We start from the raw sequence: 27931 nt of genomic DNA, 5'->3' as shown, positions 1-27931 counted from the left end.
AAATTTTTTTTTAAAAAGCCAGTATTGTTTACTTGTTGCTTTAAGAGAAGAGTGAGAAGGCTATTACATTTGTACGTGTGTTCTGGTGTAAAAGCATTGAAAATGTTTTTACTTAATATTATAAAGCTATTTAACTCAATTTTAGTATTTCAACATATCTAAAGGAAGCGTTAAGGATACATGTGCATGTATCTGTACAGATCAAGAAAACTCCATGTTTGGTATATTTACCTTTCTTAGTGACATACATGCATAAATTGATCTCCCTATTGAAGCGCAGCAGATATTCCAAGCAGATGCGATTCTTGTGAAAGGTGCTGATTTATCCTCTGATATACCTCTTTTCAGAAGGAGCCCGTGCTGGGTATCAGGCAGTCTTCCTCACACTGCTTCTCTCTGACCTGTTCCATGCTTTCTAGTGAGCCCCTTAGGAAAGCGGGTACCTACTCCTGTGTGGTGCTGCTGGTGGCGTGGTGAATCAGGAGGAAACGCAGCTATTGAATGGTAACAGCACATGACACATCCTGGCAGAGCTCTGACTGCTGACCTAGGGGTGAAACACTAAGACCCTTGTCATGTTGGTAGCGTACTGATCACCTAAACCAAGAGCAAAGAGCATCAGCTAGCAGTAGGTAACATTTGCACAACAAAATGCTTAGATACTACAGGGATAACAATTCTTACAATCTTAATTATGTAATGGCATCATTACATCTTGATTTATAAAAGTCAGGGGCATTTGGGCTTTAAAAAAATAATTTTCTAGGTTAAATTCCTTCCCTTTCCTTTTGCTGGAATCTATGGTTCCTCCTAGTCAGTTTTGCTGCCAAGTTTTAAAAGGAAAGGGAGGGGAAAAAATGGTTTAGAACTGAAGGGCCTGATTCCGTTCATGCACTACCATAAATTGGGACTGAGCTCCTTTAAATCCAGATCACTGCAGTTGCATATGCGTGATATGCAAAGAAAACCAGCCCACTTAAAGTGTAAAGAAACTGACACCCTCCTTTTCTTTTTTAAACTCATTCCCTCTGCTTCCGAAACCGGCTTGTTTTACAAAGAAGCACAGCAGCAGTGCTCAACAGAAGGGCATTTTTAGCAGGCAGCTTATTTACCTAAATACTGAAACTGAGTAGAGAGATTTTGATTGACTATACGCAGCGCATGCTGAGGTTTGAAAAGAGCTAGCTAAAATCTTAGTAAGAGAACTTAAGAAAAGGCTGAGAAATAATTTCAGGAAGAAGTGGTATATGCTATGATGGTGAAAAGAAACAAAATACAAACAGAACAAAGTTAAAATTGGTCAAAAAGCCCCCAGCGGGTGTCTAGACATTCCTGCCTTTGTAATTGATGTTTCACATTAGGCTGGCTTTTTACTAATTGTAAATTTTGGATGCTCTTAATTGCATCTGTTTATCTGTCCTCTCACACTACATTTGTCAGCTGGAAAGTATATAAAATAAAGGTTGCACAGAGCTTTGGAACCTAACAGTCCTTAGCAAGCAACTCCAGGTCTCTGGAGAAAATCTCTGCCAAAATTCAAGTTAATAAAGCGGGCAATGCTCCTGAATAACCCAGGACACATCATAGCACCATTTTCTTGCATCCTCTAAGCAATCACAGCAGCTCTTGTGAGAGAAACAATGTTCTTTTTCATCCAGTATAATCCTGCAGGTTTTTCCCTCTCTCCCTCTAGAAAACTCTATTCACATGTCCTGCTGCAACAGATCAGAAGGGCTACAGAAGAGGACACACATGTAATTGATACACATGCTCATCTTAGTAAAGAACAAAATTGTTTCCTTTTTTAATATAGGGTGACATGTAAGGAGAAAGACCATACTTAGAACTTAACACTATGACAGTAACTGAAGAGATGAACAGCCCCCTGACACATACACCTTCCCCCTACTACCGGGACCCAAACAGCATTAATAATGAAGCCGTTGTATTTATATAATGAGCAAAAAACCCCAACTTGTACGCATTAGCACTGTGCAGGAACATCACTTCATTACCAACACAATGATGTGCATCTACTGGAAAAAACAGAATCCTCTTTGTGTGTGGTGGTGGTGGTGTGTGTGTATGCATGCATGTGCTCATGTGCGTGCACATGTCTGCATGTTCCTATTCTATCCACATGCTGTGTTTTATGAGGACAGAAAAGCTCACAGGCAGAGATAAGTCAGAAGATGTTTATGCTTCATCCTTCATTCCTCGTGACAGTTGCAAACTTAGTACCAAGAAATTAACTCCTTACCCAGCGAACATTTTAACCAAAAAAGCTACTAACCAAAGAAAAATAATTTGAGAGTTTTCTGGTGAAAAACAACCTTTTTTAAAAAAAATATGATTTTGGTATTTAGTTTGTCCAAGCTTACTGTATTCACTAAAGTTCAAAATTTTTCAATATCAGCTCTATTCAATGCTAAAGCAACCTGTCTCCTAAATAAGTTTAATATGTGAAAGGTTCATCCAGATCAAATTTATAACTTCTTTTCATTAGCATTTCTCTTGTTCCCAGTACAGAAGCAGAATTTCCTCCAACAGTACACATAAGACAGTTTTCTCTGGAAGAAAAAAAAAATCACATAGCAGAAGAGGAAATAACTTGCTGTGGGCCAAGTAGAACAGAGATGCTTTTGTGAAACAAGCAAAACCAAAAATTCCACACCCTGTTAAAGCAAGCCTTAGGCACAGGCAGGCTTAAATTTGGAAAAAATAAATACCATCAGTTCCCTACTTTGATTCCCAGTGCAACAGCTGCTGCACATGACGGATAAATTTGAGGTTTCACACCTCTGCAGTCTGGCAGAAAGAGGTGTTTAGAGAAAATAACAACAGATAATATGGCATGAAGGCTTTGGGTTGTATCGTGTTCTCTCACCTGTAAGATGATGGAGGGAAGGAGAGTCAATCAAATTGGAAAGGAAAGACTATGAGAAAAAAACATGATAGTAGTGTATACAAAGATGCGGGAAAACTAGTCATCCCTAAGAGAAAACAAGAACAGTTTCTGTTACTGTTCTGTCAGAGGCAGAAGAAGAAACAGGACAGATGAAGACAAGTTCTTGGTTATACCTATAACTGAAGTGTTCGCTGCAGTTACCTAGCTTTTCTAGTTCTTCCTAGAAGCAGCATGTAGAGTGCTTTTCTGTACTTAAAAAAAGAAAAATCATTGAGAATTCAACACAAATCCTGCTTTGCCTGTACCAGAGCTTGTTTCCCTGCACCTGTTCAGCTCACACCTATAGCCCTGTCCCAGCTTTTTACAGTAATGAAACACCTGCAAATGAGTCCGCAAAGCAGCCATAAAGTTTCTCACCAAAACTGCTGTGACCAAATGAAAGCTTCTTCCATACTAGTAAAATTTGCAAGGAAACAACAGAAGCCGTGCTGACTCAGTCTGCAGGCAGGAGCAGGCCTAGCCAGGCTGCCTGGGGGGTTCACTACCTATAGCCCTGTAGTCCATGAGCTGGGGCAGGGAAGAGGGCAGGAGGACAGGACAAGTTGTAGGAATGGAGGCACAACACCATGCTTCAAAGTGTGGAGTGTTTCAGCCATGGGATGAGATGTATTGACTCCATGAGGTGCAGAGACGAACTCTTCTTGTAATAGCTGCCATCTGGTTTCTTTAAAGCCTAATGCAAACCTAAGCATTTGTCTGTTACCCTGCCTATAGATTCACTCAACAACAACAAAAACCCAGATACAAATACATGTATTTAAGGTTCAGACAGCATCCTTCGTCCCAAAGAGGTGCATTTGTATACATGCAGAACTAGGGTGCTCAGCACACAGGTGACCCACACGGCGGTGCCTACCTTTGGTTAGGGAATGAATTCCAAGCTTCACTTGTGAGAAATTCCCACTTCCTATTTCTCCTCTGACTCGATAGAAGCCAATTCTCTTTCCCAGGGTTAATTCTTTCACCACTTTTTCATTCTGGGACATATCCTGCATTAGTTTCTCAAATGGGGTCAGCCTGTGCTGCTTGCCCTCTTCATCTCCCCCATAGCTCTCCAGGTGCCCATCGTCTTCTCCACTGTCCTCACGATGCCATCTGGAATAGCGGTGTTTTCCAAGACTTCCTCCATTCGCATATGCTGTTGTCATAGTCTATAGGGTAATCACTTCCCCATTTAACAGGATGTCCCGATAAGGAGTTTAAATGAAATAATTCTGTATAAATATGCAATCTGGCACATAATGGACACTATGACAAACTTAGGAAAAAAAAAGCAGCTTACTGAAAGTCCAAGGATTAGTTTGGAAATTACTTCAAAAACAGATCTGGCATATCTACATATTGGAGTTCTGTTCAAAATCAGAGATAAAACTGGAAGCTCTTTACATCCATCTCTCACTAACAGATTTAGTATGTCAGGATCTTCATCTACAAGGTAAAAGAGGCTTTGCAATTAAAACCGTAAACTTTGTGCAAGAAAGCAGTGAGTTGCTCACTGTCTGTGCAGTACATTTGACACATGCAAAACAACTGACACAAATTTTCAGGCTTTAGCTTGCTGCTTTGAAAACTAACTTGATAGATAAAGCTCAAACAAATATCTGATCAACTACTCTGGATAAATCCAGATGCTTCCAGTTCATTTTGAATAGCTGACCTTAAGAGCGTAGTTCTCCTTCATTCTGGTATCAGCCCAAGAGATGAACATAGGGTTTGCCTTTGATTCATTCTTCAGCCTGTGAGCTTGTCACTGTGCCTTGGAAATGTCACTGTGCCTTGAAGCCTTGCTGTAAAAAGTTTGTTGCTCCCGTTTTCTCCTCATGGCAGGTTTAACAAAGCAACTGATCCTGTAAGATGACAGGAAAAGCATAATCTGTGCACCAGGCAAAAGAAAAGCTGCGCCTCAGTATCCCTGCAGTCACATGGGAGGACAATACAGGATTAAGCAACTGCAATGTCACGTTAACCCTCCTTTATTTAGATGAGCTTTCTTTAACGCCTTGAGCCTTCTCAAAATTTTGCCAGACGCATGGTGTTCCTAAGCGGACAGATGAAGAAAGTCATTAAAACCTTTACATAACAGCCATACGCTTCACTAAATGACAGCACACCACATACCATTTCACCAATTTAACTCTGTTTGTTTGGCAGCACAAGGAAGTCCTTATCCTAAATACACAAGCAATCCCTTACCTTTAAAGCAGTACACTGTTTTTTTCTTCTTTACCTTTCTTCTTTAACCTTGAAAAATAGGAGTTGATCAGCAATTGCTAATCAAGCAGCTGCGCCTCAGGGTGGTGAGCTGGGCAGGAAAGCTTTGAGACAGTGCAGGCGGTGGCAGTGCTCACCTCCCCTGCTTTCAGCCTGCAGCACCGCCCGACTGTCGAACGTGGGAGACACCTCACTGCCGTCGTGTACACATTCACCAGATTGAGGGGGAGAGAATTAGACCGGTAACTCCATGCCTGGAGCTTAGGGAAGGTAGACAGTCACCTAAGGTGTCACACTGGAACAGGCCATGTGACACTGCCAGGTGGAGCTGCCCTCTAAACCCCAATCTCCTGCGTGAACAAGAGGAGAGGCCAAAGGCACCAGCTAAGGGCAAAGAGAAGGCAGCTGGGGACGATTTCATTAAATGGGAATTGGAGTGGCACAGAAGCACTTGCCTGCTTTTACACAGGGAATGAGGCAACAGACTCAGCCTCCGGGAAGCTGCTCCTTGCCCTCCGATGCATGTGAGTGATTTCCCAAGTTTCACCTCTCCATGCTGCGGGCTGGGGAGAGGCAGAGAGCCTGGCTTCTCCTCGCCCTCAGGGTACAGGAGGCTCTGTCACTTATCCCTGTCACTTCCCTGAGCCAGGGATGCTTCTTACTGTGCCTGCTGCCAACTTAGGGTTCACAGTTTACAACTGGAATGGAGGGAAAATGCACTTGTTCCATGAGCTCCTTTGGACTCTTGTTACTCTTTTTGTTTTACTCTTTTTTGAAGGGCCATTTTCATCGTTAACAGAAAAAGTATAAAGTAATAATAAATAATCATATGTTATTCTCTGGATCTAAATAGAGTCAAAACCCTGACAAATACTGCATACGTGCAACAACTATTGGCCAAATCCTGAAATTGTTAGTAGGGGAGAGATAAGTGGCAACTGAACAAAGCCTTCAGTATTCTCCATTAAACCAGCCTCCCTTAGCACCAAATGTTTATTATTTGGTACCAGGGAGAAAAATCTGTGTGGAAGGACACCCCCTCCCCAAGCAAACCAAACACCCACCCAGACCCATAGCTTACATTCTCTATTTGTTCTCCTTCTCTGTTTGGGGAAAGGAGGATTTCTTGCAGGTTTGCCTGAATTCTGGCCCATAGTTGTTTTCTGTTTTAACTTGTTTCACATCTCAATTTTAAGAGTATTTTAGGTAACAAAAAACTTGTTACATGAAACTCAACTGTGTTTCACAATTTTAACGGTGGACAGCACTATGGCGGAGCACAGCTTTTGGAAGCCACTTGTACACCACCACAGCGATTCAGATATTAGAGGGGCCAAACTCTGTTGCCATTCTGCTGTTTGATCTGGAGGAAAGCCACAGCCGCTCAGGTTGTCCATGTGAAAGGCCTGGAAAACTCTGTAAGCAATGTCAGAGATGCCATGTACAAGCTACAAACTTATTTAATTAAGTATCTTTGGATGGACAGTGACATCATCGTCACCTTACCAAAGAACAGCTGTAGTTTATGGCTATAGCCTGAGCGCTCCAAAGAGGCATGTATGGACAATTCTGCTCTTGCAGACAAACACAAAACTACTACTAATTGTGGGGAAAAAAACAAACACAAAAACCCCCCAGGATGCTCTGAATAGCTGCATCTTATGAATACCAGCCTATTCCGCATTAGAAGTCGCCCAGCTAAAGACCATCTTTTGCAAAAATTATCAGGGCCTTTTCAGTTAACTGGCTGTACAGAAAGGGCTAACTACATATGAAGGATTTCCTTCAAACAGACCTATACGAGCCCCTCCTGAATACATTTGGTAAAGGCAGAGAAAGGCAGCCAGCCCGGTCTATGTGAGCATTCAGTACCACAGAGACAAACACACCACCTGGGAATGCCAGGACCTCGCAGGGACAGGGGTGTCAAGAGAAAGGCAAAACTGCATTAAGGCATCAGCACATGGCTCTTCCAGAATTTGCCCTCGCCAAATTTCTCCTGGGGCTCAACGTGCTCTTTTTGTAGAGCACAGCCTACCATTAATCTCTCTTTCAGGCTTCCCACTAACTGTCAGCCCTGCAATCTCCTGGCACTAGGCCAACTGGCTAGGTTTCCCCTGCCTTTTAAGATGAGCTATTTCAGTATTCCTGGTGTTAGCAGAATATATACCATCTATTTATGGCATATGTTCCTTCCTGTAATCTAAACCAGTAGAATCCACCCTGATATCATACAAAAGGGCACTGACTGTAAAAGAAAATAATTCTAAGACAGAAGGAAGAAACAAGGAAAACAGGAGTCATCCAAATACAATGAAGGACAATGATTTAATATTTTTTTTCTCCAGTCTGGCTGGCTGGTGACCTGAATAACCTCAGGAGAATATATCTGCCCAAATTACTTCTTTAAAAAACAAAATAAACAAAGAAAATAAAAAACCACTACAGAAAGGAACAGACAGAGCGAATAGATGTTTCAATCCTTTAAGACCTGTGCCTGCCCAACACTGCTTCTTGTTTAACCTTGTTTTTCAAATCTTTCCTGGTACTGACATTCTGGTCCTATTCTAGGAAGTGATAAATACCCTCAGGCTTCAGCTGCAGGCTTGGTTTAAACCCTACATCCCCGCTCTAAGGAAATTTAGAATGAAAGGAAGAGGGATCAAACAAAAAACCAGATCACTGGATATACAGATTTTGGTTCCTAAAATCCCATCTTGGCAAGTATATAAAAGTGACCTGGTTTTAAGAAGCTTTGAATGGAGCATGTGGAAACCCAGAAGCAGCTAGACCAGGGCTCCACGCACTGCGTTTTGCAAATTGGTCTCTTTTATTAAGCCTGTCTTTTGGAGAGGCAAAAAGCCATTCAGCTTTGTGTGCTTAAACTGCTGCAGCTCCTATTCCAGTGAACGTGAAAGAAGTCACATTGGATGCTCTTCTCAAATCCTCAGAGTAACAGGGTTTTTTTATGACGATGCCATTGTATATTTCAACACATTCACTAGAGTTCACTTTTCAGCCCCTCTGCTGTCTAACATGAGAAGAGCAGGATTTTGGAGGTATTTCCCTAGGGTAGGGGATTAGCTGGATTTTTGTTTGACTACCCTTGAAGAACAGCTTGTCTCCTGCTTCATACATTATACGCACCACGAGCCAACTGTGGAACTGAACAGAATTTAAAGTAGCACGGGTTTTTTTTAAGTCATCCGTAAGAAAAATACTGACCCTTTTTTTAACCACAGCTTTGGAAGTTCAGTTATTGCAAGAAAATACCAATAACCTAGTATATTCCTATGTTTAGAAGACCTATCTTTTACAAAAGGTGAGAGCCCAGCAAAACAGTCAACAAGACCTGTACCACAGACCCAACACGACACAAAAGGTTCTCCTGTGCAGCCACACACCACGTTCACTGACACAGGGAAAGCAATAGAATCATAGAATCATTTAGGTTGGAAAAGACCCTTGGGATCATCGAGTCCAACCATCAACACCACTCTACAAAGTTCTCCCTTACACCATATCCCCTAACACCACATCTAAACGAGTCTTAAACACATTCAGAGATGGTGACTCCACCACCTCCCTGGGCAGCCTATTCCAGTGTCTGACCACTCTTTCTGTGAAGAATTTTTTCCTAATGTCCAGTCTAAACCTATCCTGCTGCAGTTTGAACCCATTCCTTCTTGTTCTATCACTAATTACCTGTGAGAAGAGACCAGCACCAACCTCTCTACAATGTCCTTTCAAGTAGTTGTAGAGAGCGATGAGGTCTCCCCTCAGCCTCCTCTTCCTCAAACTAAACAGTCCCAGCTCCTTCAGTCGCTCCTCATAAGATTTATTCTTCAGGCCCTTCACCAGCTTCGGTGCCCTCCTCTGCACTCGCTCCAGCACCTCGAAGCTCCACGTTTTGTACTTTTGCTCAAGTAATATTGGTTCGGTGCATGGCTGTTGTGGCCAAAGGAAATTGGTGTTTGTTCAAGGTTTGCCCTGAGCACATTTTTTGGATTTGAGTAAGAAGCACTCTCAGTGTTATTTCCGTGAATGCCAGGAAACAGAGTGACTATATAAAATACAAACCCCAGAGCTTCATATGATCTGTTAAAAAAAAAGATTCAAAACCCGCAATATGGAATCACAGAATCATAGAACGGTTTGGGTTTGGGTTGGAAGGGACCTTAATGATAATCGCGTTCCAAGCCCCCCACCGTGGGCAGGGACACCTCCCACTAGACCAGGCTGCTCCAAGCCCCATCCAGCCTGGCCTTGAACACCTCCAGGGATGGGGCATCCACAGCTTCTCCGGGCAACCTGTTCCCGTGTCTCACCACCCTCATAGTAAAGAATTTCTTCCTAATATCTAATCTAAATCTACCCTCTTTCAGTTTAAATCTGTTATCCCTCATCCTATCACTACACTCCCTGATAAAGAGTCCCTCCCCATCCTTCCTGTAGGCCCCTTTAGGTACTGGAAGGCTGCTATAAGGTCTCCCTGGAGCCTTCTCTTCTCCAGGCTGAACAACCCCAACTCTCTCAGCCTGTTTCCATAGGAGGGGTGCTTCAGACCCATGATCATTTTTGTGGCCCTCCTCTGGACTCGCTCCAACAGGTCCCTGTCCTTCTTATGTTGGGGGCTCCAGAGCTGGACGCAGTACTCCAGGTGGGGTCTCCCCAGAGCAGAGTAGAGGGGGAGAATCACCTCCCTCGACCTGCTGGCCACGCTTCTTTTGATGCAGCCCAGGATGCGGTTGGCTTTCTGGGCTGCAAGACATACACAGTTACAGGCTGAACACAGACCTGTACGTTCCCAACTCAGGTAGGAGGAAATATGACCAGTGCATTGACGGTGGAGAGCCTCCAGAAACAACTTGGTCTCTCTGCCCAGGCCCATATGCCACCCATTTCAGTACATTCCAGAATTACTGCTGTTAGTTAGCATAGCATTCAGTTTAACAATTCTTGTTTGATGAAAAACTGATATGATCAACATCATTCTTAACCTTGTAGCTATCCTCGCCTAAGACATGACATAGTTTTTCTGCACATGGAACATTAACATATGCAGCAGCCCTGGCCAAGGCAATATAAAAGAAAACTCTACACACCTTTATAACCATGCAAGTATGAGTGTTGCACCAGATGGAAATAAGAGTTGTTTAGGACAGTGAAATGGGACACTGTACACAGTAACAGACTATGCATAAGCTCTATTTACTTTTTCAGTTAAATGAAAGCCTATTTGTTTACTACAAGATATATGCCACGATACTGTAAGAGAATGACTGTAACATGCATTGTAGTGAGTTATAGCACTCACTCCTTCCACCACCTGATTTGGCACATTTTAGGTTGTGACAAGGCACAATGGTACCAACATGTAAGTGACTATCTATGGGTCACACTGTATCAGCAGATCTTCTGACGGTCTGACACAGCACCTAGAGGGCTGTCACCTTCACTTCTGCCATGGACCTCCCAGTGCTGCCACACAACAACCTGAGGACACAGGGTAACTCCAGTCACTTGTGGCAAGCTGTGCCAGTCAAGTCAAAGCACTCCGCTTGTCCTCTGTGCACATCTTAGAGAGTTCACACATGCAAGACTACCTTCAAGATGACAAAGCGAAAGAGAAGGCTAACAAAAAAATAATATTAAAGATCACGGACTCTATTATTTTTCCTGCCACACATTACTTGGTGAAACAGAATGGAAACACCTTCAACGGCTTCTGTGCAAAACCCCACTTGGTTGCTGCAGCACCAAGAGGGGAAGCAGGAGGAGGTAACAAATGGTTGTATTCTATTGTACTGACTGACTCCTTCACCACAACAAAAGGCCTGTTCTACGTGCTGCTGCCAAATCAAGAAAATCAGAAATCCTAGTGTAAAAAGGAAAAAAAAGCCAACCAAAAAAAACCCCACCCTGGAACACACTAACTCTAGCCCACAACTTATTCTACAATTGTAACTAAGAGGAGAAGACAACAGACTTTGCAACCAATTTAGAAGTTTAATAAGCCTAAGCCCTGCATACTGAAGCAGAATACACATGGATGCTTGACTGAGTGTCCCCCCAACCTCATCAGAAAGACTGAAATCCTCATCTTTTGAGTTGATCCCACATGCATTCTGGGATGTGGACCCCTAAAGGCAAACAGATATTTCCCTGATGGAACCTGAGCTCTCACTGAAGGATCTTACCTGACCAGCCTGCTCCCAGAGCCACTGACTGGAGACAGGCCAGGAGCATGGAGAGCACCTCTCAGCACAGGTCACTGTGGTGGAAGATTGCAGATCCAAGCAAGATCCCACGTTCATTTAGTCAAACCTCCTTCTCACCAAGAGCAGAAACAAGAAATAGAGGAAAAACCCACAGGTGTGCCCAAATCTGTGCTCCACCCCTCAAAAATCTCACCATGACCTCTAGTAGGTAGTCACTGGCTGTGAGTGCTACAACCTGGCCCACAGAGAGCCACCTAGTAGGTGAACCATCAGGCTGGGCTGCCATAGGCACACTGACCTCCCAGGCAATACTTGTACTAGCGTCTGCATGACAGCAGCAGCTCACAGGAGTCCTGCAGGGCCACTGACAGGCAGTTCATGCTATACTGGTATCGGGGTGCAGCACACACTCACCTTTCCACCTCCCCAGGTGTTATTTGCTGATGGACTGGAATAAGCTCTTGGATGTGAGAACATCAAGGAAGACAGGCTGCACAGAGCCCTCAGTGTTCCAATGTAACCCCCCAGCCCCAGCTGAGCTGACACCAGCACAGGTGGGGCACGGCCCAGCTGGTGGAGTCTAACACCAAATCCAGTCTGTAGACTGGATGGAGTATATTGAAAAGAAAATAAATGCACAACAATCAACATCACACAAACTATACTAAGCTAATACAGTAAGACCTGTGAAGTAGAAACTAAATACGGGGGGAAGAATAATCTCTTTCATCCTTTTGAAGCATTGTATGATAGAAACAGCTAGAGAGAGAATTAATTAGACTTTGAATTGAATAGTCTTTGAATGCAGAAACTTGCATTAAAAGGAAAGACAAAAAACCAATTTATTAGTAGAACCCATTGATTTCCTAGGTCTTTGAAATACATGGGAGGGATTAATTTGAAGTCTGACTGCATTTTGAAATAAAATTTACCCTCTCAAAACTTCAACCCGGACGGTCTCTTTTATTTCGTTCCCCAGGGTACAATGCAAATCGGTCAACTTGCCACAGAATTGTTCTTCCTAGGTAAAACCAGCTTCCATTAAACATATATTCTGAGGAAACAGATGCAACAAAGTCTTTACTAGCCTTTTAAATAACAGGACAAAATTTACATCTAATTCAATTACTTCACAAAATTAATTTGACTCATAGGCTTTCAGTGAAAATAAAATAAACTATTTGGAAATAGCAAGCTGTAGTATAGCAAGGGAATATGTTCAGTCCCACTGAAATCACTGAGGAAATCAGGCTCTACTTATTTCAAGACAATGACTGTATATTTAGGCAGATATGCATTAGTAAGCAGATGGCCTGCAATAAAATCACCCTGACATTGTTTGCAGGAAAGAGAAACCTAAAATGCATTTCCATACAAAAGGAAATAGAAAATGTTCTGGTTTATATTGTTTATCACAGTTTTCTTTCGCTATTTTCCACTTACTTATTAGATGGGCCCTAGCAATTACAAATAACTCTGGTTATCTCTTGTAATCAAGCTTAGTTACATCAATATATATGCACTCCTCAAAAGTACTGTGTAGTAAAAGGTTAAGTAGTCATAAGGAAAATTTTAAATGGATCTGGGCAGAAGATAAGCAGTTGCTATTATTTTCTATTGAAGTATCTGGAAAGATATAAATCCTGCACTGCACTTTGAAATGTACTGTATACTGCCTGGCATTTCCAGTTTTTCAGAGTAATGTCTGAGACATTTGAGATTTATCCCGAATTGGCATTAACAAACCACTGCATTACAGTAATTATATTACTGAGCCTGACTAAAAGAAGGTGTAGATGGAAGACGTACAATACCCACATAAAAGCAGGAGCCACGGAGAAACAGAGCAATGCCATAAAAACCGTCTGCTTGATTTTACAAATGCTGAAGAATGAAGAACTATCTCCTGAAAGTGTCATTGCAACTGCTATACGCTTACCAATTTTAAATGTCCTAATGTGACTGCAGTACTGCGATCTTTTAGAACATTTAGAGAACACAACCTGGATAGAAAGATGCACATTTGTACTTTTTATCTAACAGACAATTACATTGGAAATCTCTAGAACCCATCCGAAAGTAACACTGAAATGGAAAACAGTCCCAGCCGTATTTCTTGAGCAATACGTGCGCATGCTGCCTTCTCAGACCGACGTGATCCTCTCACCATGAGGACCGCCTGCTCCTCACACCACCTCCTGCCTCTGAACCTGTATTTGGATACCACGTACTGAGAAACCTCTGCACCAAGCAGTGTCCTGGTACAAAGTCTGTCACCTGTACATCCTCCCCGACCTTTGCAGGCACAGAGCCATGCAGGGGAATAAGCACAAGCTCGCCAGAATCGCTGAAGCTTCAACTAACCTCTGGAAACTGCTTAATGCATAGTAAGTCTTCAAGACTCAGCAAGAAGCTTAGCAGGAAGCAATCTATCTGATCTTATTTGACATCCTACAGGTCATAAGTTACTAATCTCTGCATATCAAAGAAATGTTGCCAGTTAAAGACTCCCTTTCCACTGGAGTGAGATCAGAAGTGAAATTAGAACAGGTATTTTTGAAACTGGCATCTAGAGAAACAGTATAATGGGTATAACGGCAACAAGCAACATGCAAGACAGCCTATTGCCAACTGAAGTGTTCTCGCAGCTTCAGCTGCTGCGGCGCATACTAAGGATCCTAAGTGAGGGATATTAACCCAAACAAGATGGAGCACAACTCAAGTTTTAGGTTTTTTTCACAATCTTGGCTTCAGTATTGCAGCCAAATACTTTGACGCGCATCCTACTAAAATAAGCCTTTTTTTTTTTTTTTTTTCCTCTTAAACTTGTCTGGTTTTGGAGCCCTGAAAAGTTCATAATATTGTCTCTCAAACCAACTATCCAAATACAGTAGTGTGTGCCAAGGAGCCTGTACCCCAACACGTTTAGGCAACTGACTTTTCCTTTTGCAAGGATCATCAGGGAAGCCAGGGTCTGAGGGCAGGCACAGGCCAATACCCCTCTTGCTCTTGAAGTGCAGAAGAGGAACGCCTCAGAGGTCCAAGCAATACTCAGCTTGCTACTGATCCACTGAAAGTCAGGGTCATGCTAAAAAATTGCTACATCACAAATCCCTAAAACCATCCTGCTTTTCGTATCACATTTGAAGAGCAAAGGCTTTACTGACTTGAATAAATATTAATGTTAATAAATTTGGATACTATTTCATTTCATTAGCTAATCTTGTTAAGATTTGTTGAGTACCTGTCCTGGAACGGAGACTATTTATTATTTTTGTTAAACTGAAGACTTACATAAACTGTGTTCCATTTGAAAGAATAGGGCAAATCTGAGTATCCAGCAGGATTAGGAAACCAGTCAGTGTTCTTTCCATTTAATTTTTCTAATTAAATCCACTGGAAAAGGAACTGTTGTTCCAAAGATTTTTTGGAACTGCTAAATATATATCATGTGGCATTTGAACTGCCATACAAAAGACTGTAAAATTTACCACACAGAAAACCACAAAACACCTCAAAAGCTAAGACAGATGATACTCATTAACATTTTAACAAAATAACACATTCAATGTTCAAGTTTGGGGATCAGATTTTGACAAACTTGCAAAAATGGAAATTAAGCACAAGTCCAACTCTATGGTATTACACAGATACGAACTACATTCCATGGTTTCAGGAAGTGGAGATTCACTAATGAAGCAAAAAGCCAAGACAGGCAAAAGTAGAGCATAAACCAATTTTAGAACATCTTTAAACCGTAATCTTCCCTGCAAACATCCACTCCCTCTGATCCAGACAGTTACGTGGCATCTATACTTTCACAACCACCATTCACATCACACGATCCAAAATCCCAAGTTTATGTCAAAGTCTATAGGAAAGATAGTCCAGTTCCTCACCTTCCCTCAATTTGAAGAAATCTGCAGGATAATTTCAGATTAGAACCCAGAAATGCATCTGGGAACAGAGACACGCAGAAGAGTTTATAAACTATTCCTATTAGACTAAAGTTCTGAAATAGCAATCTATTTTTAAATAGATGACAATATAATGCTTCTAGCATTTCATGCACTGACTAATCTATCCTGAATTTCCTTAGTGCTCTACCCCTTTCTAGCAGCCTTCTATCAACACAAGAAAAGGCAGCTGTCTGAGTCCAGCAGAACTCAATGAAAGGCAAAAAACTCTCTAGTTTCATTTTACTTTGTAATGCAAGAAGAAAACGACAGGAAAACAATCAGTGGCAATAGCTCATAATTAGTGTTTTAAAAAGAAAAGAAAGAAAATGCATAGTCAAAAAAGAGAAAGAAAATAGAAATAAAATGTAGAGAGTCAAAATATTATGATTTTGTACTACTTTAATGGTGATAATTGCTTGCGCACAACAATTTTTTTTCCATTTATCATTATAATTTCACTAGAAAATCTGTTGGGTGGGGTTTTTATCAAGATGCTTAAGAATGAGACTGCTGTTTACGTGGTAGCACATGAAATTATATGTTCACAGGAAAACATACTGAGACAAAAGAGCTGACTTTAAAACCATAACGGTGCTTTTGTATAATAGTAAAGGAAACAAATCACAGTGTCACTTGCAGTTCAAATGACTGCACATTTAAAAATAAAAAGTTAGAAGACCTAATAAGGTTTCTAGCACAGCTTTTGCGAATAGAGGAAAATGGGATCAAGAGATACAGAACAGCTTGTTCAGATTTTCCAAACTTAGCAGGCTAACACCACAAGGCCAGCAAGACGAAACGAGATGAGAAATGCTTAACGTTGCCCTGAAATCTGAACGAAGTACAGCTGGCAATCCAGAAGGTCACATTCTCTCAGGACAAACTCTGTGACTTGGTCAGGTGCTGGACAGGACGGCAGCCTGGGCACGGCCAGAGCAAAAGCGTAAGTTGGCATGTGATGGACGCCTCACCCCTGAGCTCAAAGTCATAATGGCAACTCTCTTCCTGAGAAGGGCACCCTTCCACCATCCTGATTATTAAAAAAATACACGGTGAAGAACTGTAAACTCAAGAACAAAACTTTTTATTCTTCACAGCAGTTTATAAATGACATTATGCTGTTTTAGCACTAAGAACAATAGCAGAAAACAGGTCTGGAAATTAAGACATGCAAAGAGTTGCAGTATTTGTGGTAACAGATAGCTATATTTAGAGAGGTGACTGACTTGTTTGATCTCCTATACTCTCAATCTAGAAACCGTGTTCCATTAGGAATCTGAAATCCCTCAGGTAGCAAATTCACGATCAGCTCCTAAAGAGGTGTATTGGAAGCAATTCTTCAGTAAGCAGCTCAGAGTAGACACGACACCGTCTTTAATTTTGCCTGATGACATACCACATGTGAACAGTCAACACTGCCTTGAGCCAGAACTGCTTGTTTTGCTGGCACTAAGCTTTTCAGCCTCTAACGTAAAGATTAACAGATTCTTCTGGCTCCTCCAAAGCTTGGCCTCTGACTGAACCTTCATCAATAATATTTACTCTCATGTCTTTCCATGGCAGCAACATTTCTCAGTGACACAGCACTAGGTGAGAGAGAAAAAGAAAGAAAACGCATGTCTCTTGCATCCCCTTCATAAAATTAACACTAAAACCCAGCTAATCATACCACTTAATCTGGTGACAACATGCAGAGCTCAATAGGACTGGAAAGAGATTATTGTCATAACCTCTAAATCATATGGCTGGCATGAACTGTTTCTCATCACTGTTTACTGGAATAAAGAACTTCATCCATTTTTGTCTCTCATTTTTAAACCTGGGGGTACCACTAGGCACTCAAAAAGCAAAGATACAATCATTTACAACAGTGAACATGGTAAAAACCAGAGAACCGTTATTCTGAAAGCCTGCTCCCATCTCAAAGCCAGCATCAACCCTATATGCTGCACACCTTGCACTCTCCATATAGAACTCCAGAATTTTTTCATAAACGTGATACAGAATTGAACATACACACCATTTGTGGGCATTGTTAAATCAAAAGCAAAGCAAAATGACAACCTCTCCTTCCACGCTGTGCTCTCTTCTTGTTCATGAAAATAAAACTAGATGTACACATAGACTAACTTATTGTTCACTCTAGGCAATGTCAGAGTTCCCGCTTACTACCCCGATGGATGATACTCCTGAAATTCCTTTAAGGTGCTTTTCATATTTTTCCATTATAACAAACAAATGCACAAAATTACTGCTTGTATGCACAGTTCACTTTGGAGAAGTAAACAGGTTAAGCCAACAGCTTTAGTAAGTTGTTAGTGTATGCTTAAGATGCACACACAGATGATGACAAAGTTTCATAAGCTCCGGGAACTGAATGTGAAAGATTGCTGGCCTGATAGCTGAGATGCAAACGATGGAGTCTCATTTCTGATGAAGATAGAATCTGTTCTCCTTTTCTATTTTGTTACCAACATGGAATTTCTCACCATGTAAAGGAGTCGTGGCAATACATGTATTGTGGTTTAACACCAGGCAGCAACTAGGACTACACAGCTGCTTGCCCACTCTCTATGCCCTCCCTCCCCCAGTAGGGTAAGGAGAAGAGGAAGAAAACGAGGGCAAAAAAACCTTGTAGGTTGAGGTAAAGACAGTTCTATATAACACTAATGGAAGAGGAAAATAATAATAATAATTATTATTATTATTATAATGGTAAAAGAATATACAAAATAAAGTGATACAACACAAGATGCACTCACCAGCCGATGAGCAGTTGCCCAGCCCATCCTTAGCAGTGATTGAGGATCCCTGCCCCCCCAAACCCCCTCATTATGTATTGTATGACATCTTTGGTATGGCAGCTTGTGCTGTCTATGCTCCCTCTCAGCTTCTATGGGAAGCTGGAAGTCTTTGACTATGTAAGCATTACTTAGCAACAACTAAACTAATATGTGTTATCAACATTATTGTCATACTAAATCCAAAACACAGCGGCTACTAGAAAGAAAATTAACTCTATCCCATCTGAATCCAGGACAATTTGCTAATTATGAAATTCTCATACTACAACACTAAGTTTAAGACTGAATTCTGAGCTTTCTTTGAAAAGTTCTATAATACTATTGAAGCAGATTAAAAACATATATAGTGGGAGTTCTAATATGGGCTCATGAAGCTGAGTTCTATTCCTTCAGCCCATAAGAGAATTCCAGTTCTGACAAAATTTTCTTTCAATTATTATTTCAGAGTAACTTAGATATTTTTAATCTAATTTCTGACATACTAATTCAAGGAAGACAGAAAAAATAATGTAAACAGAGGCATTTTTTCATCCTTCCTCAAATGGTTTCACCAGATGACCTAGTGTTTGCATTCCAAGATTCAGATAAAATACAGACATCTTTTGAGCATCTCCATATCCCTTCTGAACTGAAACACATTCATCAATCCCTCTATTAGCAGAGTGCCTTACACATATGAAAATTTTGGTGGCAGATGTAAAACTTGCCTACAAATACAAACAGAATTAGAGCCCAAATCAGCTTTAAAATTCAGGAGGCCTTGGCAGACAGTGCCTGTTCACAGCATTGAAATCCCTTACATACACCATGTTGTATTTACTGCTGGGACGACTAGCGGAGACCAAAACCAGAAGTGAACTCCCAGTGCTAAAGCTACCAAATTTAGGGATTCTTCACAAAGCACTTCTGAAAGATAAAATTTCTGTGGAACTGTATCGCAACTAATTGTCATCTCAGTATCTGCCAACTGAAGCTCAGGTCCCTGGTGGAAGAAGACTCCAATATGAGCAATTGATTCTCATTTTCATGCTGTAGCAGACAGAAAACAGGCTCTTCTGTAATACCATTTTGTGTAGACTACCTGTCACAACACCAAGTTCGTTCCTGAGTGTGCACGATTTCAAAGCTTGGACACAGATACTGAACGCATTCTCCAAACCTGGCTCTGACTTTAAACCTTTCTCAGCATTTCTCCTCACATTTGCAGATAATTATACTTGTCTTTAAGGTGACCTGAATGGTAACATCAAATCAGAAGAAAGCCCTTCTCATTGCATGGACACACATGTCAGAGAAACAGAGGCTCCTTCAGTGAAACCAGTGAAACAAAAGCAAGGTCAGATGCAAGTGTGCGACCTCAAGGGTTCTTGCTCAACTTTTTTCCCCTGTACTACAGCCCTGAATTCAACATTTCCATTTCGCACCCTTCTGATCCCAAATTCAATTAAATCTTACAATATACCCACCACACAGACACATATGTAGGCAGATAGCCACCACAGACTCACATGTGCAATATCCAAGGAAGACCGCTAGTCCCCGGAGAACTGTAGATTGCTGGAATTCCTCTTCCCATGTTGGCTCTGGCCACCACTGAAGCACCCGCTGCTGTTACCACAGGCTTTTTACTCCTGACAGACCGCCAGTGCTCTCTTCACTTGCCTGAAGAGAGCAAAGCACGGAATGGAGCTCAATGGAAACAGCTTCTCCCATTCATTCCCAGATGTTGTAGTGCCAACAGCTGCAGCACTTTCCAATTAAATATTGCTGTCACTGTGGGCAGCCTAGTTCAACACAGCACATCCAAAATCATTCAATGTACTCATCCAGCCATGCAAATGCTTTTATTACTAAGAAGTTCTCAGATCAGACCAAACAGAGGAAAAATAACAAAGAAGAAAACAAGGGAACTGCCAAGAAAGGCCTTTCTCTGAAGGAAACAATTTCTGAAACAACACACGTGTTAAGGAAGCTACATTCTTGTTGTGAGTTAGTGATGTGTTGGCTCTACTTTTAAGTTTCATTGATCCCAGTATCTTTTCCCTATGAACAGCATAAGAGTCAACATCCCAAGACAGTTTCTTTTTTTGTAAATGTCCTGTATTGGATCATATGTCAGTTACGTGGAGCTGACAAAGACAATTCCGTTTCTTTAAAGAACCTGAAGTTATTCCACATCTGGACTAAAACAACTTCCATATGTTTTTAAACAAAACAAACAAAACTGACGGAACCCAGGTTGAAAGAGATACCATGAAGTAGCCTCATGACTGGAGCACTTACTCAGACTTTGGTGGTGTATCTGAATCCCTGTCCTAAACCTGGAGGGTTTCAGACACAGTCTTTCATGCAGGAGAATTCTGTCCCTGCTCAACTATCCTACAGGCATGCCTTAAAAACAGCAAGCACCATTAAAACAAGTTTCTAGAGGGCTGGGAGGAGGACAATGCACTGACTGTCAGGCAGACCCATACAGCAATTTATACATAAAACTTACATACCAGACTATCACCCCTGTCACATGAAGAAAAGTAAAAACATAGTTTCTTGGCATCAGGTTTATGGGAATAGCTCTATGCAAGACACCCAAATGAAGTAATGTGATGTTTGGCAAGAACTCAGTCTCAGTTACAATGTATTTGTTCTGATAGTTGAGTATAGAGGTTTTGGCAACTCCACTCTATATTCCCATATATATTCAATATATTTTGCTTGATGACTACATTTTCATGTAAAGTGTAAGGCTACTTTCCAGGTATCTCTTAACTTCAGGCTTTCAATTTTCTGCCAAACATATCCTCAGGAGGTCATTAAATCCTGGGTCACCGGAGACCAAGAGCAGCAAAGAGGATGATATAATCTGCATCTGGGAAAAAGGCCAAACCCAGCTCTTACTGATGCTCCAGCACTTCGATTCTGAAGGAAACCTGCATCTTTTTTTTCTCCTCAGCAAGATATCAGCTGTTTCAAGTGGCATCAAGCAGCCAAAAGGGGTCTGTGACAGAAAAAAGCATGAGGGAATAAAAAAACCCAAAGCAAACCCAAGGAAGAATAAGCAAGAAGGCTTTGAAATAAAATACTTTTAAAAAATCTTGATTACTGACGCAAGTTGTCATTGTTAATTACAACTGAACTGCTGTCAAGGAAATCTCCACCAAATGGAGCTGATTATCCTTCAAATTAAGATAAAAATCAGCCATTGATACGCTGCAGAAGAGCTGACACGTTGCATTAGCACTACTGAAATGCTTTCCTTTGATGTGTTTTTTTTTTTAATATCTGATCCTGCTAGGATCTGAGCTTTTTTCAAGATGTCAAGAATGTCCCCAGCCTCAGGTGAGCCAACCATTTGCGCCTCCAGCCTCTAGATGTCACCTGCAGAAATGCAGTCCCCGTGATAAATGCGATTACAAGTCCTTAAGGACAAGAGTGCAGCTGCCCTCTCCCCTCGCTGCACCAGCACAGGTGAAGGAAGCCTACACTGAATTTGATTCCTTCCAAGCAGAAGGATACAATACATACAGCCACAATCTGCAATGTTCGTGCTGAGTGCGGTGCTGTGGCTGTACAAGGCACCCACGCGTAAACAAGCTACGGACAATGACACAAGGAGTAAGTTCTAAGTAAACACCTTACAGCTTTTCTGGGCAGCTCTTCATGAGAGTGGAAAGTATGACACCCAGAGGGGCTGATTATTCCTGGAAAACTCAAATCCCCATGCCCCTCTGGCATGCTCTTTTGTAGCTCATACAGCCTCGTGCACTGCTGAGAGTAAGTACTAACGCTCAAAGATTTACTGCCTTGCTTATCCTAGGGCTGTACTTTCCAAGAGAGGATAGAGATGTACAGCCGAGGCCTAAACAAGAAGCAAGCATGGCAGACGACATTCGCTCTGAAGCTTTAGCACTTTATTCAGACAACCTGCACACATTATTTGCACCAACAATCTTACACTTTGTTCTCTTGGTCTTCATGAAGGTAACACTGATGAGAGGTACTAAAATGGAAAAGATGAAACAGCAGCTGATATTGTGTTCCCAAAACAAGATTAATACCTTCCAGACCATTAGAACCTTTTAAATGCTATTTTCACTATTTTTCCCAAAACTACACTCTAGTAAGACACATTAGAAACTCACGTCAGAGCTACAGGCAGAGGATTAAAACAATTGTTTGAAGAGTGTTTTCTCCTTCCACCCCATTCTTAGAAAGGAAAACATAAGATATTGTAAATCTAGAAACCAGAATTTAAGGAAGAACATTGCACAATCTCATTGCTTCCCACCCCCATTTCCCTCTGCAACTAAAGCACTTAGAGTAGCACACATCTCAGGATATTTCTAAATGTCAAGTAACAGTTATATAGAGGAAAACTATGTATTCAAACACAAGTATGTAAAGAATACCAACACTGTGAAAATATAAAAGGTAACTGAATCATCAATACATACTATTCTCCAACACCACTTTAACTGGGTGATAGTTGCCTGAAGAACAGGTATTTCCAAATACATTACAATGAAGCAAACCTGTAATTATACATTCAGGCCTCCGGGCTGTGACATTTCCCAGCCTACCAGCACCCAAAAGGAAAAAATGCTGACAAAGAAGTAATAGCCTTACATTTTTCAACTTATAAAATAGTAAAATGATGAAACTATAGAGCTAAATCCTATCATGACTATGAATACTAGTGCTGGGAGAGCAAACGCAGGCCTGGCTCCTGCAGGTGGTGGCCCACAGCCTTATGGACCCTGGCAGCTACCAGGGTGATGGGTTTAAGGGGGCATCCAGAGACTGACCCTCACCTGAGCTCACTCCAGGCACCACTCCCAGCCGAGGCACGAAGCTGTAAAACTGCGATTCCACCATAAAAAGAGGCGATTCCACGATATCGTGCAGGAGTGCTGGGAGCAAAATGATGGACAATGTTTGCAAAAATAAATGTATAATTTTGGCACGATGAAGGTATGAACTATAAGGACAAAAACTCAGCAGCAAAAGCAAGTTACAGCTGAAAACCTGTTACTAACGGCTGATGGCAGAAGGTTTTTTGCACTCTACAGATCTAAATTAAGTCCTCGATCAAGAATGTTTTCTTATGCTTAAGGTCAACAAAATAAAAATTAATGAAAATAATTTACATTTAATAATGAACTAATTGCTAACAAATTAATAAAATTAACATGGGTACGAGATTGGTGCATCCATATGCTTTGTGTGTGAAGTAAAAACAGGATGGGCAAACACAGTGGAAAGAGCTGCCTCGAGAGCCTCGGGAAGAGCAGCCCAAGGCCACCAGCACGCACAGCAGTGTGACAGCCCAGGGAAGGTGGCAGAGTGCGAGGAGAGAGAGGACTTTAAGGGTTTATCACTGGCTGGGGCAGGAAGTGTATAAACTGTTTTATAATGTTCATTCCTGCTCCTCTTATTTGTTCCACTGCCTTTGGAAAAGCAAGGCTTCCCTGTTAAATCCTAATGAAAATGAGCCACTGGGATTTAAACACTGATCACTCATTTTGAATGTTACATTATCGATGCTGGTAAGAGATCAGCTCTCCTTTAGTGCAATTATGCCATGCTTGCCCAGAGAAGTGGAACTTTATTTCAGAGCACAGCCCCGGGCTCAATTCTACAGCATAATTTTTGTACCTTAGTATTGAACAAAACTTGGGCATGAGCTGACAGAGGCTCTTCAACTTGACTTCTGCAAAACCAAGTTTCTAAATAAGGATTCTGTGCAACCTGTAACCAATAAGAAAAAACAACTTAGAAAACTCTGTCACGTATAAAAACAAAATTGAAAATTAAAAGCACTGGTGGACTCTTCCTCTGTAACTGTTCGCACAGTTTCATGCTGTCCCTCTCAGAATTAACTCAATTCACAGTAGCCCAGCAGGGCAGAGAAGACAACTGCCAATGCAATCACTTCTGGCAGGACTCAAAAAAGCTGATTCCTTCAACTGTGCTGTATAGAAAACAGCATTATATTATATATGTGGAATCATAGAATCATAGAATTGCTGAGGTTGGAAGGGACCTTTAAGATCATCAAGTCCAGCCATTAATCTACCCTGACAAAAACCACTTCTAAACCATGTCCCTAAGTGCCCCATCTACCCTTTTTTTAAATACCTCCAGGGATGGTGAATCCACCACCTCCCTGGGCAGCCTATTCCAATGTTTAATAAACCTTTCAGTGAAAAAATATTTCGTAATATCCAATCTAAACCTCCCCTGATGTAACTTGAACCCGTTCCCTCTCGTCCTATCACTTGTCACCAGGGAGAAGAGGTCAGCCCCCATCTCTCTACAACCTCCTTTCAGGTAGTTGTAGAGGGTGATAAGGTCTCCCCTCAGCCTCCTCTTCTCCAGGCTAAACAACCCCAGCTCCCTCAGTCGTTCTTCATAAGGTTTGTCCTCCAGACCCCTCACCAACTTTCTCTGGATGCGCTCCAACACCTCAATGTCCTTCTTGTAGTGAGGGGCCCAACACTGAAGGCAGTACTCGAGGTGGGGCCTCACCAGTGCCGAGTACAGGGGGATGATCACTTCCCTAGTCCAGCTCACCACACTATTCCTGATACAGGCTAGGATGCTGTTGGCCACCTTGGCCACCTGGGCACACTGCTGGCTCATATTCAGCCGGCTGTCCACCAACACCCCCAGGTCCTTTTCTGCCGGGCTGCTTTTGAGCCACTCTGCCCCAATCCTGTAGCGCTGCATGGGGTTGTTGTGACCCAAGTGCAGGACCCGGCACTTGGCCTTGTTGAACCTCATGCCATTGGTCTCAGCCTATCGGTCCAGCCTGTCCAGATCCCTCTGCAGAGCCAACCTACTCTCAAGCACACGCCCACCCAGTTTAGTGTCATCTGCAAACTTACTGAGGGTGCATTCGATCCCCTCATCCAGATCATTGATAAAGATATTAAAGAGAACCGGCCCCAGCACTGAGCCCTGGGGGACACCACTTGTTACCGGACACCAACTGGATTTAACTCCATTTACCACCACTCTCTGGGCACGGCCATCCAGACAGTTTTTTACCCAAAAAAACCCTGGAGGAGAGGGCTGTCATGTTACGCAAATGCAGCATCTCAAAGAGGCCACCTTGCACACATCAACTGGGCCTGGTTACCTTGACTTCATGAAAGCTTTCACAAACACTGAAGTTCACGAGTGCATCGCAGCAAACCAGAGGAAAAACTATGGAAGTAATAACATAGTAATTGCAAAATAATAAAAGAGGGATCTGTAACTGAGCATCCGTTCAAAACAGGAGTAGTTCTCCTGAATTGCTCAGTGCCAGACAAGTTTTCAAGCATGCTTGAATCACCTTGCAGGGAATACTCACGTTTTCTTACTTCCTTCCAAATGAAATACTTCCTCATTTTGCAACAAAAGCTTAAAACCTCATGATAGTATCAGCACTTGTTGCGCAGTGTAATAACCAGATTATCTTAACGAGGCACTAAAGAGTCTTTAAACTTTTGATACAATCTCTAAAACACAAATGACATCATAATTTAGGCTAAGAGCAATGACCTATTACAAACACCTGAAAAGTATCGGGCTTGAGACACTAAGACAAGTCATACACTGCTATTAGAGCAACAAATTGCTCCATGACTTAACACGTCTTTTCCAGAAGATCTGAAGTGCTTCAGTTGGACTCCAGGCACTATTTTAAGAGAAGGGAAAGGAGAGCATTTAAACCAGCTGTTATCTAGCAGCTCAATATTGATGGTCTAATTTGGAAACTGGATTAAATTGCACGGATTAACACACCACTGTACAGCTGCATGGATTTATGGTTGTCATGACAACCAGCAGAAAATGTATCCCACTAATCCTCTCCGAGCAGATCTATCTCCATGCAGCATTAACAAGATTTATCACTAGCACAAACATACTTACAGTGATTTCATTGCAGATATCTAGATTGGTATAATCTCTAACTCTCTCTGCATCTTAAAATGCCAATTCAAAACCAGAAGGAAAGCGAAGTTCATCTTATGAATGAATGCTGGAAGCAATGAAACATCCTTGGATGTTACCTGAAATTTATTTCTTAGAAAAATATTAGTGTTTTCCAATTAATTTTCCAGGGTACTGAGTGTGCAAATAGGTATTTATTTTATAAACATAATAAACTCTTACCCTATGCTTCCCACATTAGTCAGAGTCCTGTCATATTTCAAGCAAGAGACACACTGGTTTCTATTTTGGAGTTACCTTTCTCAGTAACTTGTTTTCCTTGGTATGAGGAGAAGAGTCTTCAATTTTATGCTGCACATAAAAGTCATGAAAGAAAGTCAGGAAGCTGCACAGTGTTTTCAGTTCCACTACTGCCTGCCTGCAGAATAACTTATTCTGTGTAACAATAATAAAGTACAGAAAAAGGAAAAAAAAAAAAAGAAAAGGAAAATAAAAGCCATTTAGCCATTTACCTACTCTACAGAAACAGTCAGAGGCTGAGCTAATTCGTATTATTTGCCGAGTGTCCTAAAAGAGAGTTGCCCATGCAAGGATGACTACTTTTTTCCAAACACACAGAAAAGCCATGCTGAAGATGTTCTCAGTGTTAGCCGAGAGTTTCAAAAGTTGAAGTTTATTCCCTGCCTCGCAGTAAAAATCAAGAAGAGAAGCAAACATTCCGGACTTCTAGGACTCTGGAATAACACCAGAGGCCAAGACTGGCCATGCAAAAGTTGTGTGGTGTTTCCAGCTGCAAGGAGTTAATCCCATCACTTCTCAATAACCCAGTAACCCACTTCTCCCATCACCCCAGTGTAACTTTGCCTCCAAATAAAAGAGCAAAAACCGCAAATCCTGCTGAAAAGAGCACCTTTTTAACATATATCTTACAACCATTTCTGTCAGTTGTGCTTTCCCCAGGTGAAGCGCTACAGCTGCTACGATGCCATATCTGCTTAGGTCAGCACTCTGTGTCTCGTGGAGTGGGAACCTGTACACCTTCACTCCAAAAAGCATCTCATTTGCCAAGTGGTGAAGTGCAGAAAATCATCCCATGAAGTTCAACCTACATGACCCAAAGAAAAATCCTCTATAGCAAAGGGCTAACTGGTCAGTGTATTATATTGTAATGTGGCTACAATCACAGAATCACAGAATGGTAGGGGTTGGAAGGGACCTTCAGAGATCTAGTCCAACCCCCGGCCAAAGCCGGTTCACTTATAGTAGGTTGGACAGGATCACGTCCAGGCAGGTTTTGAATATCTCCAGAGAGGGAGATTCCATGCCCTCTTCAGGCAGCCTGTTCCAGTGCTTTGTCACCCTCAAAGAAGTTTTTCCTTATGTTCAGATGGAACTTCCTGTGTTCCAGTGTGTGCCCAATGCCTATCGTCCTGTCGCTGGGCACAACTGAAGAGTCTGGCCCCATCCTCTTGACACCCGCTCTAAAGGTGTCTTATAAATGTCTTATCTAAATATATTTATATATCTAAATATCTAAAGATATTTATAAGCATTAATGAGATCCCCTCTCAGTCTTCTCTTCTCCAGGCTAAACAGACCCAGGTCTCTCAGCCTTTCCTCATCAGAGAGATGCTCCAGTCCCTTGATCATCTTCGTAGCCCTCTGCTGGACTCCCTCCAGTAGTTCCCTGTCTTTCTTGAACTGGTGAGCCCAGAACTGGACACATTACTCCAGATGTGGCCTCACCAGGGCAGAGTAGAAGGGGAGGATGACCTCCTTCAACCTGCTGGCCACAATCCTTTTAATGCACTGCAGGAGACCATTAGCCAC

At 41.9% G+C, this 27931-nt stretch overlaps 1 protein-coding gene across 14 annotated transcripts in view; it reads right to left on the bottom strand.

Moving 5' to 3' along the window:
* NIM1K (NIM1 serine/threonine protein kinase) overlaps positions 1–27931 on the bottom strand; it is a 34338-nt gene that overhangs the window by 4503 nt on the left and 1904 nt on the right. The window contains exons 1-3 of one of the 14 annotated variants that reach the window (XM_074570847.1): positions 15300–15497; positions 4626–4815; positions 3825–4396 (exon numbers count right to left, since the gene is read on the bottom strand). In XM_074570847.1, the coding sequence (XP_074426948.1) occupies positions 3825–4116 (292 nt within the window). In that variant the 5' untranslated portion in view covers positions 4117–4396; positions 4626–4815; positions 15300–15497. Of the gene's footprint in view, positions 1–231; positions 598–3824; positions 5007–5161; positions 5618–15299; positions 15498–19671; positions 19826–27931 lie in introns of those variants that run through there. The other 13 variants (XM_074570852.1, XM_074570854.1, XM_074570853.1 and 10 more) reach the window with 13 other exon arrangements.

Source organism: Larus michahellis, chromosome Z (assembly GCF_964199755.1).
Source record: "Larus michahellis chromosome Z, bLarMic1.1, whole genome shotgun sequence".
Classification (NCBI taxonomy): Eukaryota; Metazoa; Chordata; class Aves; order Charadriiformes; family Laridae; genus Larus; species Larus michahellis.
This window is presented reverse-complemented; position numbering and strand designations above follow the sequence as displayed.